The sequence below is a fragment of the Cucurbita pepo genome, chromosome 4, assembly GCF_057944985.1.
Source record: "Cucurbita pepo subsp. pepo isolate OVF chromosome 4, ASM5794498v1, whole genome shotgun sequence".
Lineage (NCBI taxonomy): Eukaryota > Viridiplantae > Streptophyta > Magnoliopsida > Cucurbitales > Cucurbitaceae > Cucurbita > Cucurbita pepo.
Window position 1 is genome coordinate 13,214,063 of NC_141801.1, and position 15,924 is coordinate 13,229,986.

At 38.9% G+C, this 15,924-nt stretch overlaps 3 protein-coding genes across 3 annotated transcripts; all 3 read left to right on the forward strand.

Annotated features, from left to right (window-relative positions):
* The first annotated feature begins 678 nt into the window (after window positions 1–678).
* Window positions 679–9,584, forward strand: LOC111792329 (uncharacterized). Its single transcript, XM_023673717.2, has 16 exons — window positions 679–881; window positions 983–3,646; window positions 3,728–3,856; window positions 3,946–4,137; window positions 4,237–4,289; window positions 4,421–4,712; window positions 4,844–4,916; window positions 5,014–5,211; window positions 5,730–5,837; window positions 6,371–6,567; window positions 6,672–6,887; window positions 7,032–7,307; window positions 7,407–7,554; window positions 7,667–7,800; window positions 8,601–8,687; window positions 8,777–9,584. The coding sequence occupies exons 2-16, from the start codon at window positions 992–994 to the stop codon at window positions 8,861–8,863; spliced, it is 4,845 nt and encodes a 1,614-aa protein (XP_023529485.2). The 5' UTR covers window positions 679–881; window positions 983–991; the 3' UTR covers window positions 8,864–9,584.
* A 368-nt stretch (window positions 9,585–9,952) lies between these two features.
* LOC111794040 (protein NUCLEAR FUSION DEFECTIVE 4) lies at window positions 9,953–12,420 on the forward strand. The gene is made up of 2 exons (XM_023676151.2): window positions 9,953–10,668; window positions 11,020–12,420. The coding sequence occupies exons 1-2, from the start codon at window positions 10,201–10,203 to the stop codon at window positions 12,181–12,183; spliced, it is 1,632 nt and encodes a 543-aa protein (XP_023531919.1). The 5' UTR covers window positions 9,953–10,200; the 3' UTR covers window positions 12,184–12,420.
* Window positions 12,421–14,103: 1,683 nt separating this feature from the next.
* LOC111793373 (protein NUCLEAR FUSION DEFECTIVE 4) lies at window positions 14,104–15,844 on the forward strand. The gene is made up of 2 exons (XM_023675216.2): window positions 14,104–14,556; window positions 14,624–15,844. Exons 1-2 carry the CDS (start codon window positions 14,104–14,106, stop codon window positions 15,734–15,736), a joined length of 1,566 nt encoding a protein of 521 aa, XP_023530984.2. The 3' UTR covers window positions 15,737–15,844.
* The last annotated feature ends 80 nt before the right edge of the window (window positions 15,845–15,924 follow it).

Consider the following 15,924-nt stretch of genomic DNA (forward strand, 5'->3'; position numbering starts at 1 on the left):
GAAGTGGATGGTCCGCTCCCATGCGTTGTTGAGCAACAAGAAATACTCTTAAGACTTTGCTCGTTACGCCGTCGTTTTGGATTAGCCATGCCGCATCCAGGTGGCGATAGTTAGGTGCGCATCCATCTAAGCTAGTGAGTGAATGTGGATTAAACGATGGGTATATAGATGTACATTTTATCCGCAGTGTCGGGTCCCGAAAGGACCCACCCATACAAAGAGAAATTTTTGTTTGATGGGTCGAAAGTGAAAAATATTTTTTACTCATTAAATAAATAGGTCGGAGACAAAATTAAATAAATTAATTAATTTTGCGAGCCTAATGGTAATGTTTGAATTAAAGATGATGATGTATATTAAATTTTAAATTTTTAAAAATTATGTCAGTATATATTTACCAATTTTCATGTGTTTTTTTAACTAAAAAAATTAAAAATATTATTAAAATTAAAATAATAGACGTGTTACATTAGAAATGATTAATTAAGGGAGAAGTTAAATTTTATTCACATCCATTTTATTCTTAACCTCCCGTTAAATTTAACTTAAAAATTAAAATAATATAACTAAAAAGAAGTTCCGTCACTAAACGTGTCTTAAATCCCAATATATTTTTCCTCATAAATATATTTAAATAAACAATTATTAATTGAGGGTTTAATATAACATACATGTTTCTCTTCCTAATCCCTTCTTTCACCAAATCTCAGCCTTCCAGACAGAGAGACCACTCTACTTCCTTCCCTGCGTAATCCCTTGTTGCCCCTTCTCATTTCTTTGATGATCCATCCTCTTCTCCGCGACGGCGATCTCCGCCACCGGAATCTGTACCTCTACGACTCTATCACCTGCCTGCATCTTCTTCGACCTTCAATCTGCGCGTAAGTTTGTTTTGCTCTTTTTTTGTTGTTGTTATTGTTGGTGGTGTTGTTCGGAAGCATATATAGACTTTTCTATATGCATGTCAATTGGATTTCTATAGAGTTTCTTGATGGGGCCTAAGAAGAAAATCATTGATCCGCGTTCTAAACAATCTCCTGCTGCTCGTGGAGTTGTTGTCGATGTTCCAAGCTCAGCGAACGCAGCCGACCAGAATTCAATACCTGAAAAGGCTAGTAACCACAACCAAAGTAGGATCGAGCCGGTGCTTCTCAATGGACCGGATGGGTTGTCTTATTCCACAGTTAAACTCGAATGCGAGCGGGCTCTTACCGCGCTTCGGCGCGGGAACCACACTAAGGCACTGAGGCTTATGAAGGAGTTGAGCTCCAGAAATGAGAACTCTGTTCACTCTGCATTGATTCATCGAGTTCAGGGTACTATTTGTGTAAAGGTAGCGTCGATTATTGATGACCTGAATACAAAGCAGCGGCATTTGAAGAATGCGATTGAGTCTGCTCGTAAAGCAGTCCAGCTCTCACCTAACTCTATCGAGTTTTCCCATTTCTATGCAAATTTGCTGTACGAGGTTGCAAACGATGCGAAGGAGTATGAGGAGGTGGTGCAGGAGTGTGAGCGGGCCCTTGGCATTGAAAATCCAATCGATCCCGCCAAGGAGAGCTTGCAGGATGAAAAGAGTCAGAAGATACCTACTGCAGAAGCGCGGATTACACATGTTCAAACTGAATTGAGGCAGTTAATTCAAAAGTCAAATATATATTCGATATCATCTTGGATGAAGAACTTGGGTAACGGGGAGGAGAAGTTTAGGTTGATTCCGATAAGAAGAGTGACAGAGGACCCAATGGAGGTGAGGTTGGTTCAGGCTAGAAGGACAAATGAAATTAAGAAGGCAACCAAAACACCTGAGGAGAGAAGAAAGGAGATTGAAGTCCGTGTTGCTGCTGCAAGGCTTTTGCAACAGAAGTGTGAGACACCTCAAATTCAAAACGAAGAAGGTAAAGTTGATCGGTCCCTAGATTCATCTTTAGGATCTGGTACAAGAGCTGGCGAGCGACGGAAACATGGCAATTTACGGAAACAGGGATCTTCAGCTGAAAGGAGGGATTTGGTTCATTCTTTTTGGAATTCCATGAGTATAGAAGCAAAGAAAGATTTGCTTAAGATCAAGATAAGTAATCTTAAGGCGCATTTTAGTTCTTCAAAGGATGCTTCGGCGAATGAAGTTATTTCAGAAGCTTTGTCCTTTTATGATGCCAATAAAACATGGAAATTTTGGGTTTGCTGCAGATGTGATGAGAAATTTGTGGATTCGGATTCCCATATGCACCATGTGGTTCAAGAGCACATGGGTAACCTTTTACCAAAAATGCAATCAATTTTGCCCCAGAATGTTGATGATGAATGGACCAAAATGATTCTTAATTGCTCCTGGAAAGCATTGGATGTATCAGCTGCAGCTAAAATGCTCACCGCTGAAACAAAATGCAAAGATTCTGAGTTGGTTGTAGATATCTTCCCACAGCATCATTCAGAATGTGATAACTATTTCAAAGATGCATGGGATTCTTCTCCAGAGAAGCATAAATATGGGGATAGTTTAAATGAATGCCGGCTTTCTGAAAAAATTACCAACAACGGATCTAAGACCTATCATGAAAACCAGGGTTCTGTGGCATCATATTCCTCATCTGACAGCTTTCCTGTATCTGATGATCTTGAGCGTACAAAGCTTCTTGAGAAAATTCATGCAGTATTTGAGTTGCTTATAAGACATAAATATCTTGCTGCTAGCCATTTAAACAAGGTTATACAATTTGCAATGGATGAGCTACAGGGTCTTGCTTCTGGATCTCATCTTCTAAACCAGGGTCTGGACCAAACACCACTATGTATTTGCTTTCTAGGTGCTTCTCAGCTTAGGAAAATCCTCAAGTTTTTGCAAGAATTATCTCAGTCTTGTGGTATTGGTAGATACTCTGATAAAACTACTGGTCAAATTGAAGATTCAAAGAGTGATAAACAAGCGGTTGAAGTCAGAGAGAAAGTTGTTCTCAGTGAAGATGCGTGTTTGCTCCTGAATGAGTGTTTGCTGTCATCTGATATCACTCATGCTGATGTTCCGGTTGCAGCTGCAGATCATATGCTTGCTGCAACTGCCAAGGATGTTACTTCAAATGGGGTTCTTTCTGGTGTTGACCCCTTTCTTTCCTGGATATATGCAGGTCCCTCTAGTGGGGAACAGTTGGTCTCATGGGAAAAAACAAAGGAAGAAAAGATACAGCGACGAATGGAAATTTTTCAAATGCTTGAGAAGGAATTTTACCATCTGCAGAGTCTTTGTGAGAGAAAATGTGAGCATTTGAACTACGAGGAAGCGTTGCAGTCAGTGGAGGATCTCTGCCTTGAAGAGGGCAAGAAGAGGGAAGCTTTGAATGAATTTATCCCCAAGAGTTATGAGTCAGTCCTGAGGAAGCGAAGGGAGGAGCTTATTGAGGCTGAAAATGGTGTGCTGTTTATCAGCAGTAGGTTTGAGTTAGATGCTGTAACTAATGTTCTGAAAGAAGCAGAAACTCTGAATGTTAATCAATTTGGATACCAGGAAACTTTTGCCAGCGTGTCTCCACAGTTAGGAGATCTGGAATCTGGTGAAGATGAAGAACGGAGAGCTAAGGATTATTTGCATGAAGTTGATACTTGTATAGAAGTTGCAATACAGAGACAGAAGGAACAGTTATCTATTGAGGTTTATTCATCAATTATAGATGCTTTAGATATAAAATTTTGAGATATTTGCTATTTGCTTATATTTCTTTTTATCTTGCAGATTAGCAAAATTGATGCCCGCATCATGCGAAATGTTACTGGAATGCAACAGTTGGAACTTAAGCTCGAACCTGTTTCTGCACATGATTATCAATCGATATTGTTGCCTCTTGTAAACTCATACTTGAGGGTCTGTATCTGATGGGTTAATTTTTTTCCAATATTTCTCCAGCCTTTTGGGACTAAAATGATAGATTCAAAATCAACTGTAACTTTCAGGCACATTTAGAAGATTTGGCTGAAAAAGATGCCACAAAGAAGTCTGATGCTGCAAGCGAAGCATTTTTAGCTGAATTGGCACTGGATTCGAAGAAGGGTATCAGAGGAGGAACTGATAATTCAAGACATGCACATGAAAAACCAAAGGAAAAGAAAAAGAGCAAGGAGTTTAGGAAAGTCAAGGAGTCTAAGGTTTGTCATTTTACTGCTAGAAGTTTAGGTTCATGATTTTGTTGTTTCTGAACTCAGTTGTTGTGGCCTAATGGTATTTTAATACTTTTACTTCTGCAGGTGGTCAGTGGTCCTGAGCAGGATGTGCATCGTGGTCAGGCTGTCGATGGAGAGTAAGTGTTACTGTTGCCTTCCCCACTCTCTGGACCTCTAGGCATTTGTTTTGTTATAATATCATGAAGATCTGTAGTCTTCTAGCTAATTTTCTGTTATTGGTGGATGTTTGGTTAATTACTTGTTGCAGTCCCTTTCCAGTTTCATCTGATGGTGATGCTGCAGAGGTGGATATTGCTGTTTTTGAGAATGTTGATGCTTTAAGACTACAGGAGGAAGAGCTCAGACGCAAAATTGAGCTGGAAGCTGATGAAAGAAAGCTAGAAGAGACTTTGGAGTATCAAAGACGAATTGAGAATGAGGCTAAACAAAAGCATTTGGCTGAACTGCAAAAGAAATCTGCCCAGACAACGCATAGTAATCTCGCTGGACTTGTCCCCAATGTTGAAGGTGCTGATAAACATTTCAAGCCTTCTGTGGTGGTAAATGTTCCTTACCTTCTCATTCTTCTCGTTTGTTGGTTATTTAAATGAATCATGGATTTCCATGGTTCTCCATGTATCCAACGTACAAAGCTGATAAATTAATTGAGGCTCTTAATTTGCTATTTTAGGATAAATTGGCAGAAAATGATTTGGTTTCCGACTTGTCTAGGAATGGTCCTGCCGTGCGAAATGCTTTGTCAGGTAATCAAAAGATTAGTGATATGCATTGGTTAGTTATTTTGCAGTAAGATATTGTGGTTTTTAGTGTTGGATTCATTACTCTCTTTTTCTTTAGCAGGTGTCTCCAATGTAGGAGTTCTAGAGAATAGTCTGCCGTCATCTGATAGGAAGAAGGGGAGGAAAGGTAGACGACACAAGGTTTCAATCAAACCAGTAGATGGAAATCAGCCTTCACCATCTGATAAGGATAACGTAGCCTTTGACAACCAATTGACTGAACAAGTTAGATATCATGGCAATCCTCTGCAAGATAGTGGTGAGTGCATGTACTCTATTTTTAAATGCATTATTTATTTTATCCTCATTGATAACTGGAGATTGTGAATGATGGACTTGTTTTGGGTTCTATCCTTCTTAAATGATTCATAGAGAATAATGCTGTGTGCAAGTAGAAACTGTTGATAATCACAACTGATTATTTTTCATTGACCAAATGCCAAAAGTTTTTTAATGTTGTGTTCTCTCCTGGATTTTTTTTACCTTCAAGGTCTATTTGCAACGAAAGATATAGGATTCTAAGTGAAAGGAGGTTCTTTTAAGCGGAACACATTTCATTGATTTTTTCTTTAAAATTCAGGTCTATAGTCAATTTCTCCTTGCAGGATATCTTTGTGCAAGTTGTATTCTTTTGCTCATCGTTGATTATATTGAAAGTATTAGTAGACATTAAATTTTGCTATTTGTATGCCTATGCAAATCTGCAATGTGAAATCACTGTTCATCTTCTTTTTGTTTAGACTGGACTAATATTATCTTATCCTATGATTCAATCAGTTAATCCACTTCTTGAAGATAATAGTACAAAGACTTCGAGACAACATGTGGAGGATGAAGAGGAAAGATTTCAAGCTGATCTTAAGAAGGCTGTACGCCAGAGCCTTGGTTAGGTTCCCGTTGTGTCTTTTCCATTTTTGCTTTTAGTCTTCATGGTTTTAATTTGGATAATTTTTATCTTGGCAGGAAAAACTGTTAAAAAAATCACAATTTTTTTTTACGTGATACCATTTTTCCTACAATTTTTGCCTATAAATTTGCACCTATGTTTCTGTATGCAATAGAGCTCCATTGTCTTTCAATTATGCTTTGTTAGATGGAGCCAAGGTCAATTATTTTTACGAACTTAGCTAGTGCTTATACCTCATCCCAATGCCAAAAACTTTGGCTGGTTTTCCTTCTTCCAGGTAATGGATTCATGATATGATTGTCTCCAAATGCTCACACTATAAACTTTTTAATATCTAAAGTAATCCATTATAAGGCATTTCAACTTTTTAAATTTTAATCTTAAATTTGCTTCGACCTGGATGAATGATTAGATTTCTTGAGGTTTTCTGCATTTATGGGCGCTTATTTCTGTTTCCTTTTCTGTATAGTAACTGCAATATTTTTTAACTTTAGTTTTAACGTTTTCTCAGATGCATTTCAAGAACAGCAGAAATTACCCTTGATTATGAGTTCCAGGACACCATTGATCAGTCATGGTGAAGTAGATAGTAATGGTCTTCCATCAAATGAACGCAATGTAGAAAATGTGCAGGCAGCTGGTATGTTTGGTACAGGACTTAAGAATGAAGTTGGTGAATATAATTGCTTTTTGAATGTGATTATTCAGGTGAGCGTGTGACAAAAGAAAATTGTATATCATTTCACTTTGCTAGTTCTTTGTTCTTTCTGCATATGCAGTCTAAAATGTTGTCTTGTTCTACATGATCTCAGTCATTATGGCATTTAAGACGGTTTCGAGAAGAGTTCCTGAGAAGATCTATGACTGAGCATGTTCATGTTGGGGATCCCTGTGTTGTTTGTGCATTATATGAAATTTTTGCTGCCTTGAACAAGGCATCTGCAGATTCTAGAAGAGAAGCAGTCGCCCCCACTTCTTTGAGAGTAGCTCTGAGCAATCTTTGTCCTGATAGTAATTTCTTCCAAGAGGTAGTTTTGCATATCCCTGGTTTTTGATGCCTACAACTTAAAAATGAAAGAAAGGCTTAAAAAAGAAAGTGATTGGTTCTACTTTACTTAATTTCATATATAGATTATGAGAAAACCTTCAACTAATTTTTGGCGGTTGTTTAGGGTCAGATGAATGATGCCTCTGAAGTTTTGGCAGTCATATTTGATTGCCTACACCAGTCATTGACTGCTAGTTCGAGTGTTTCTGATACAGACACAGTAGAAAGCAATTGCATAGGGTCTTGGGACTGTTCAAGTGACACTTGTTTGGTACATTCCATCTTTGGAATGGACATTTTTGAACGAATGAATTGCTACAGTTGTGGCCTGGAATCTAGACATCTGAAGTACACTTCCTTCTTTCACAATATAAATGCTAGTGCTCTTCGGACAACGAAGGTAACAGAGTCAGCCGTTCCCAGCGTTGATGACTTTTTTTGGAAACAGTATTCTGTTATTGAACGCTTTTTCTTTAATTCAATTTTCTTCACCATTCAGGTTATGTGTTCAGAAAGCTCCTTCGATGAACTTCTGAATGTTGTTGAAATGAATCATCAGCTAGTATGTGATCAGGATGTTGGTGGATGTGGAAAACTCAATTACATTCATCACTTCCTCTCCGCACCACCACATGTATTCACAACAGGTGATTCAAATAATTTTCATCTGGATCCTCCTGCGCACCCTACTTCCCTCCTCCCATTACCCTCGATCTATTATTCATGATGTTTAACTTGTATGTAATTTTGGTATTGTAGTCTTGGGCTGGCAGAAAACTTGTGAGAGTGCTGATGACATCACAGAGACATTAGCTGCTCTAAGTACTGAGATAGATATCAGTGTTCTTTATCGGGGTCTAGATCCAAAGAATGTCCATAATTTGGTATCAGTGGTATGTACTCTTCTTTGTTAATTTGTGTGCATGTATTCTTAGGGCGGAGAAAATTTAATATGCCAAAATATTCTACTGCGAGGCTGTTTCTCTGCATGGTGTGGAGAATGTAGGGTATGAAATTTTAATTCCTCGGAATGCATCATGGCTGTGGATTTCTAGGGTACTTAATACTCACTGATGTTCAAGACATGTCAACCACGGTTTTTGCATATTCATAGGCATTCATAGACATTCAGAACACTGGGCTTCTTGCATTACTTTCCTGTTGAGATGGGACATGGATTCTGTTCAATTTGATGCATTTTAATTGTGTTATTATTCTTTCTTAATCTTTTTTTACTATTGATATTATTCTTAACGTGTTTATCTGCATTTTGTTTTTCATTAAGCATATTTTGCACACAGAAAACAATAATCTAGCATCTCCATACACCAACATTCATCTAACATTTTAAGTCAACCAGAAGTTTATTATTATGCATGACATGATCCTCTCTAGCAACTCTTAATAATTGAATTAGAGGACGTCTTGAGGTTTTAACGTAAGAAGTTAGGTTTGGATGTTAGTTTTGGTGCAAGGCCTTAAATTAATCATCTTTAAGCATAGCCATTGTCTTGCTAAGAAATCAACATTGACCATTTCCCTTTGACATGGAGGGGTTAGTATTGGTGCTTGTGGAGTAGATGTTTGTCCGTATGTCATCTTTAAATATGTTTGTGTTCATTGTGGATTTTCCAAAATAGAAATTTTCAGTTTACTGAATAGTCAGTTCTCTAATATGCACCTAACTTTGTAGGTTTGCTATTATGGTCAACACTATCATTGTTTTGCGTACAGTTGTGACAAGAAATGCTGGATAATGTATGATGATAGAACCGTTAAGGTAAGTTCTTACTTTCCCCTTCCTCATTTCCCTTTATAGGGTGTGTGTTCTAGTTTCTCTTATGTGACATAAACTGCGCTCATGCGTAGGTAATTGGTGGCTGGGCTGATGTTCTTACCATGTGTGAAAAAGGACACTTACAACCTCAGGTTCTTTTCTTTGAAGCTGTAAATTAGCAATATTTTGGAACTGTCTCATTAGTCATACTGGTGGAGCGTAGTGGTTTACATTTGATTTCTGCCATGGCGAGTTGTTTATAAGGAAGACTTGCCTTGTACGCTCATGGAATTCAAACAGTACGTGTAATATCGGTTTCAAAAGAAAAATTTTGATCGGGTCCTAACATGATAATCTCTTGAGTTTTATGATACAATCAATTTTTTTTGGAGAAGATCTGGTCCTCAAGGAGAGAGTATTGTAAGTATGATAGATTTTCTTCTAACTTGAGGGAGCCAGATGATTGGAGACACCCAGGTTTCTGCTTCTGGAATTCCTTCTTTGCTTTGATCCTTTAAATAAGGTTTTGTCAAATAAGGTAAGGAATGGGGTATTAAATGGGTGGTTTTTGTGATATCTACTACTTGGGGGAGGTTTTATAGCTGTGTATCGTAAGAGGTAATGATTTCTGGTTGTCGAGAAGAGACCGACCAACATAGCGACCAGTCGAGACAGAGTCTAGTTAGAGACAATGCTAGATGCTTTTCATCTTTCTCATTTACTTTTCTGCAGTTTTAGATGTGCTGTATAGTTCCAATTAAAAGTCACTTGGCCTCTGCCTATGTCCACTCTAAACTGCAATTGTTTTGTCATCCAGAATTTGGTGATCGACATGAGCCGCAATCTTCAAGTTTCCTTATTCTGCATTTAGTACTACCTAGATATCTTTGTTTTCTTCAATGATCTCTTCACAGTGTTAAAAAAGTTAAGTAAATAAGTGGAGACTACATATATATATATATATATATATATATATATATATATATATATATATATCATAACAGTGGTTGTTTGTTATATTTTCATGTCATTTTTATAAAGTTTCTAGAATGGATAAGGACGCTAAAAACGTATTGAAAAAAAAGAGTAAATTGTATAATAAATAAATTGTTTTGAATAATAAATATTTATTAAATATGCAATAAAATGTTAATTTCATATCATATCCTTTTTTATGAACATTTAAAAAAAATTAATTTATTAAAAGACAAGTTGAGAAGATAGGTTGTTTGAAGATGAAGATAAATTATTTTAATAATGTTGTCCGAGTCAGGCTTCGTTCCAAGAATGAAGGATATGATCGATTTCACACCCTCCCAAGAAAAAGTTTCAACGAAAAAAACATGAACCACCAAGAAATTTGATTTGGCGTTGGCAATTGCCAAAAATGGCCCACTCTTAACAAATCTGTGCCTATCGTTTCTCCACCGAACAAATATCACGTTTCCTACCCGGGAATGTTTCGAATTCTGCAATAACGACGAACCAGAGCTAGAAAACAAACCCATCGCCGGAGATGGAAGTTATAGGGTTTATGACCAACAAATGGGTTGCAACGGCCATCGGGATTTGGATCCAGTGCATCTGTGGTGCTTCCTACACCTTCAGCATCTATTCTTCGGCTCTCAAATCCACTCAGGGCTATGATCAATCAACCCTCGACACCGTTTCCGTTTTCAAGGACATCGGCGCCAACGCCGGCGTCATTTCTGGTTTTCTTTACTCCGCCGTTACTCCTGCCGCCCGTCGACGTAGCTCCCTTGGCCCATGGGTGGTTCACGCGGCGGGAGCGATTCAATGCTTCCTCGGTTATATTTTCATCTGGGCGGCGGTCTCTGGATTGATCGATCGGCCACCGGTGCCTGCGATGTGCTTCTTCATGTTCCTGGCTGCTCATGCGCAAACGTTTTTCAATACGGCGAACGTTGTGACTGGCGTTCACAATTTTGCGCACCATAGCGGGACTATTGTGGGCATCATGAAGGTATCAACACAAACCCTTAGATATCTTGATTATGCAGATTGTTGGGGTTTACCCGCTTTTCTGAACCTTTGTTTATTCATTTTTTTCTTAATATGGTGAGTATTATTCAGAAACTCCTAGATAGGGACGGAGATGAACTTTGTTTAGTTTGCTGCTCTGTTCTTCTCTGCCATAATCTATTTTATAGGGATCACCATGTCAGTAGTTCCAAGGTTTTCATTTGAGAAATTAGTTGTTGCTGCATTATTGAATCTGAGGGCAGATTCAAAGCAGTTTCCCCTGATTTTGGATCTTGATTATGCTGTTCATGATTAGACATGTTATATCTTGCTTCTCCTTTTTGTTGGATAGGGATATCTTGGTCTTAGTGGAGCACTGCTAATCCAAGTTTATAACACGGCGTGCAATGGAGAACCAAGCAATTTTCTCCTCATGTTGGCTGTTTTCCCCACACTTCTATCCATCATGTTCATGTGGTTTGTTAGAATTGATAGAACAGAGTCTAGAAATGAGATGAAGCATTTGAACTCACTGTCTGCACTTGCTGTGATAGTTGCTTTTTACGTAATGGTTGTCATAATTTTCAACAACACTTTCTCCCTTTCATCATGGACACGTTTTGTTACATTCTCCATACTCTTGGTTCTCCTTGTTGCTCCTCTTGGAATCGCCATTAACGCTCAGAGGGAGGACCTTAGAATGTCATCTCCCTCATTTTTCACTGAAGAAAACCCTGTTCTTAACAAGCCCAAGTCAGCGAATGCAGAGGATTCTGTTGAATATCATGAGCTGCCCAGTGATGAGTTGCAGACAATGGCTGCTGCAAACTCCAGAGCTCCTCGAGCCATGAATGTCTTGGAAGCTTTACGCACTTTGAACTTCTGGCTTCTGTTTGTTGCCATGGTGTGTGGAATGGGTTCTGGATTGGCCACCATAAACAACATGAGCCAACTTGGCCAATCTCTTGGCTACACAGCAACAGAGACGAAAACATTTGTGTCCTTGTGGAGTATATGGAACTTTCTTGGACGTTTTGGAGCTGGTTACACCTCTGATTTTCTTCTACATTCATATGGCTGGGCGAGGCCATTGTTAATGGCTATCACTCTTCTGATAATGAGTGGTGGCCACATTGTAATCGCCTCTGGTTTCTCTGGAAATCTGTACGTGGGTTCAATTCTTGTTGGCATATGCTACGGCTCACAGTGGTCGCTGATGCCCACAATCACTTCAGAGATATTTGGTTTAGAGCATATGGGAACTATTTTCAACACCATAGCCATAGCCAGCCCTCTGGGGTCTTACATTTTCTCTGTTCGGGTCATCGGTTACATTTACGACAGAGAAGCTGCCGAAAAACATGGCTCCTGCTCCGGCACACACTGTTTTGTGGTATCTTTTCTGGTCATGGCCATTGTGGCTTTCTTGGGCTCTCTTGTTGCTGCTGCTCTCTTCTTTCGAACTAGGAGATTCTACCGACTGGCTTTGCAAAGAAGAGTGGAACGTCTCAGTTAAAGCTACCAGGGAGAAATAGAATCAGGTGCTTGCTTGTTTATTGATTCAATCATTCATTGAAGTTTCAGATTCTGTTGTTTTGTACTCTTAAACTAGAATATCAGAGTAAGATCAAATATACTGTTAAACGTTGTATTGTATCATAGGTTGATCAAAAGACTGTATCATTTTTAGTAAATACTTTGTATGGTTTGCTACACAATACGTATTGTCGTTATCTTCAAGGTTTTAAAATGAGTTTGAGAGGTTTTCACAACTTTATATAGAATGTTTCATTCCCCTCTCCAACCGAGGTAGGATCTCACAATCCACCCCCTTTGGGGAGCAAGCGTTCTCACTAGTACACTGTCTAGTGTTTGGTTCTGATACCAACTATCACGATTGTACTTCTTTAACCGTGCGATGTTGTGATCATACTTCTTTAATTGTGTAGCGTTGTGAACTTGGCACGTTCACAACAAACCTTTAGGGGGAATTAAAGTCTCATTCACATTTCTTGTCTAACTTTGTGACTTCGTTGGACCTTTGGTTGGCGAGGTTTGCCTTCACCAATCGAACAACTTGTGTGGAATTCAAGCTTGTTCAGCCACATACGCTGCTCCTATGCGTATGTTCAATCGTTTGCGACTCTAGCCAACTTGCTTCTACTCTAAGTCAAAGTCTCTCGTAAGCGACGCTGCATCTCATCATCATCTCAAACAACACGACCTATGCATCATGATGCCATCCCATGTCTCGGGACAGCTCAACCATTTTGGCTTGCTTGAATACATTCGTTGGGAACTGACCTATGTGTGTTGATCATCTCATCATTTATCCGGGTTTTCATTGTGCATTGGACTCTCTCGTGTCTATGTTAAATCATTTCAACCAGGTTTAGAAGCTAGATAACACACTCAAAAAAGTCAATTGCGAGGATAGAAACTTTACCCGAATTTCAAATTTGTTACAATTTAATGTATGCTGAAGATTTCTGTTGAATTTATTATAATAAATTTGTACTTGAAGTATTATAATAAATTCTGGTTGAAAAAAATATTATAAATAAATCATTAAACAAATAAGACAAAAGATATTTAGGCGTCACTGTCATCATCCAGTAAAGATGAAGATATTTTTATCACAAATCCTTTAGAATTTAATATTCTAATTAATCTCGTGCATCTTACCTTATATAATTTATTATTTAAACCATTTTTTGTAGCCCTTTACAACGTGAAGCAATTCCCAATTATTATAATATATTTTGGCTTCCATGCTTACGTGTATTTAAATTTTAAGACATTTTATTTTTAGATCTAATAATAACACCACGATAGTTGCCACCCTGTCCTCTATTTTTTTTTTTTTTGCAATATATAATTACGTGTCAACTACCTCAATTACTCTAACCATATAAAATTATTTATTATCCTCATTTATCTTATTTTATGGTTTAATTTATCATTTTATTATCATCCTTCCTACTCAAGCAATCCCAATTTACCCTACCACATGGCGCCACGTGTATTTTCTATGGTGACATGTAAATATATGACTTTCTGTTTAATAATAGAATGACTCAAGTCCATGATTCGGAATTCATATTTAACACTTGATAACTCCTACATTTTTTTACCAAAGTTAATTACTTACTCCTCCTTTTAAGAGTGATCTGGACCTTCTTTTGCATATAGTACAATAGGATCAGATTTGCTTACTCCTCCTTTTAAGAGTAAAGACCATCATCATAACACTAACACGAGTTATTCCAGCCTGTTTTATCATTTCTTACATGCATCTCAAAAAAGTTTGCAGAAGGTTATTCGACATAAAATTGCTCTAAGCACACTTAACTATGGAATTCGACATAAAAAGATCCAATGTGAGCTCGATTCATTTATATACGACTAGAAAGGAATCCGAATTGAGAGCCAAGAAATGGAAGCTCCTCCGAGCAACAGATGGATTGCTACAGTTGCCAGCATTTGGATTCAATGCATTTGCGGTCCTTCCTACACCTTCGGCATTTACTCCTCCGCCCTCAAATCATCTCAAAACTACGATCAATCCACTCTCGACACTGTCTCCGTCTTCAAGGACATCGGCGCCTCCGCCGGAGTTCTTGCCGGCTTACTCTACTCCGCTGTCGTCTCCACGGATCGCCCCCGTCGCCCATGGATCGTCCTCTCCGTCGGAGCAATTCAATGCTTCCTTGGCTATATTTTCATTTGGGCTGCCGTCTCTGGTTTAATCCCTCGGCCGCCGGTGTCCGCGATGTGTTTGTTCATGTTCTTAGCAGTCCATGCCCAAGTCTTCTTCAACACGGCAAATGTCGTCACTGGCGTTCATAACTTCCAGCTCTACGGCGGCACCATCATCGGGATTCTAAAGGTCTGTTCTGCTCTGTCTGGAAATTCCCCAATTCGAATCCGAAAACTTAAGTCGTTTCTTTGGACAGGGATTTCTGGGTCTAAGTGGAGCAGTTCTGATCCAATTCTCTAACACATTCTACAACGGAGACCCAATAAATTATCTTCTGATGCTGGCGATTTTACCGGCGCTCACGACTGTTCTGCTCATGAGATTCGTCGTAATCCAAAAAACAGAGATCGGTAACGAATCGACCCATTTGAACTCCCTCTCAAAAATAGCTCTTATAATCTCTTGTTATCTCACAATTCTCATCATTTTGGACAACGTTTTAATTTTACCAACATGGGTTCGCTTATTTACTTTCGTTATACTCCTCATCCTTCTCGCTTCCCCTCTCGGAATCGCAAACAGAGCACAAACAGAGGACTCTGCTTCCAAAACCAAGCTTCAAAGCACAGACAATTCCGTTGAATATCATCAAATTCCCGGTGAAGAACAGAGAAATGATCAGCTAATGATGGTTACAAATGGAGAAATGAACGTAATCGAGGCAATTGGCACGGTGAATTTCTGGCTATTGTTTTCTGCGATGATGTGCGGAATGGGTTCTGGGTTAGCCACCATAAACAACATGAACCAACTGGGCCAGTCTTTGGGCTACAAAACAGTCGAAATCCACACATTCGTTTCACTGTGGAGCATTTGGAATTTCCTTGGGCGGTTAGGATCCGGCTATGCCTCTGATCTTCTCCTCCGGGAATTAGGCTGGGCGAGGCCATTATTAATGGCCGTCGCCTTGCTGACGATGAGCGTCGGCCATATCATCATAGCTTCAGGATCCTCCTGGAATTTGTACTTGGGGTCGGTGATTGTGGGGATTTGTTACGGCTCGCAATGGTCGCTAATGCCGGCAATTACGGCGGAGATTTTTGGAATAAGGCATATGGGTACCATTTACAATACGATCACGGTAGCCAGTCCGATTGGATCGTATGTTTTGTCTGTTAGAGTTATTGGGTATATTTACGACAGAGAAGCCTCTGCCGGAGACAACTCCTGCTCCGGCAAACACTGCTTTATGACGTCTTTTCTGATCATGGCAGCGGTGGCATTCTTGGGTTTTGTTGTTGCTGTTGCTCTGTTCCTTCGGACCAGGAGATTCTATCAACTTCTTGTGCAGAGACAGCTCAAGGATTAGATGAACTTGAAAGTGTTGATTGTATTCACAAAATTTTATTTTTATGCTTCACTCTCTCATTAATACTCCACTCTAATCTTTGAAATAACAAAATTATTCATCCGATTATGATGATGCATACAACAACGATGATCGGACGTTTCAGTATAAAAATGATGAATACATTGTTATGGAAATAGTTACAAAAA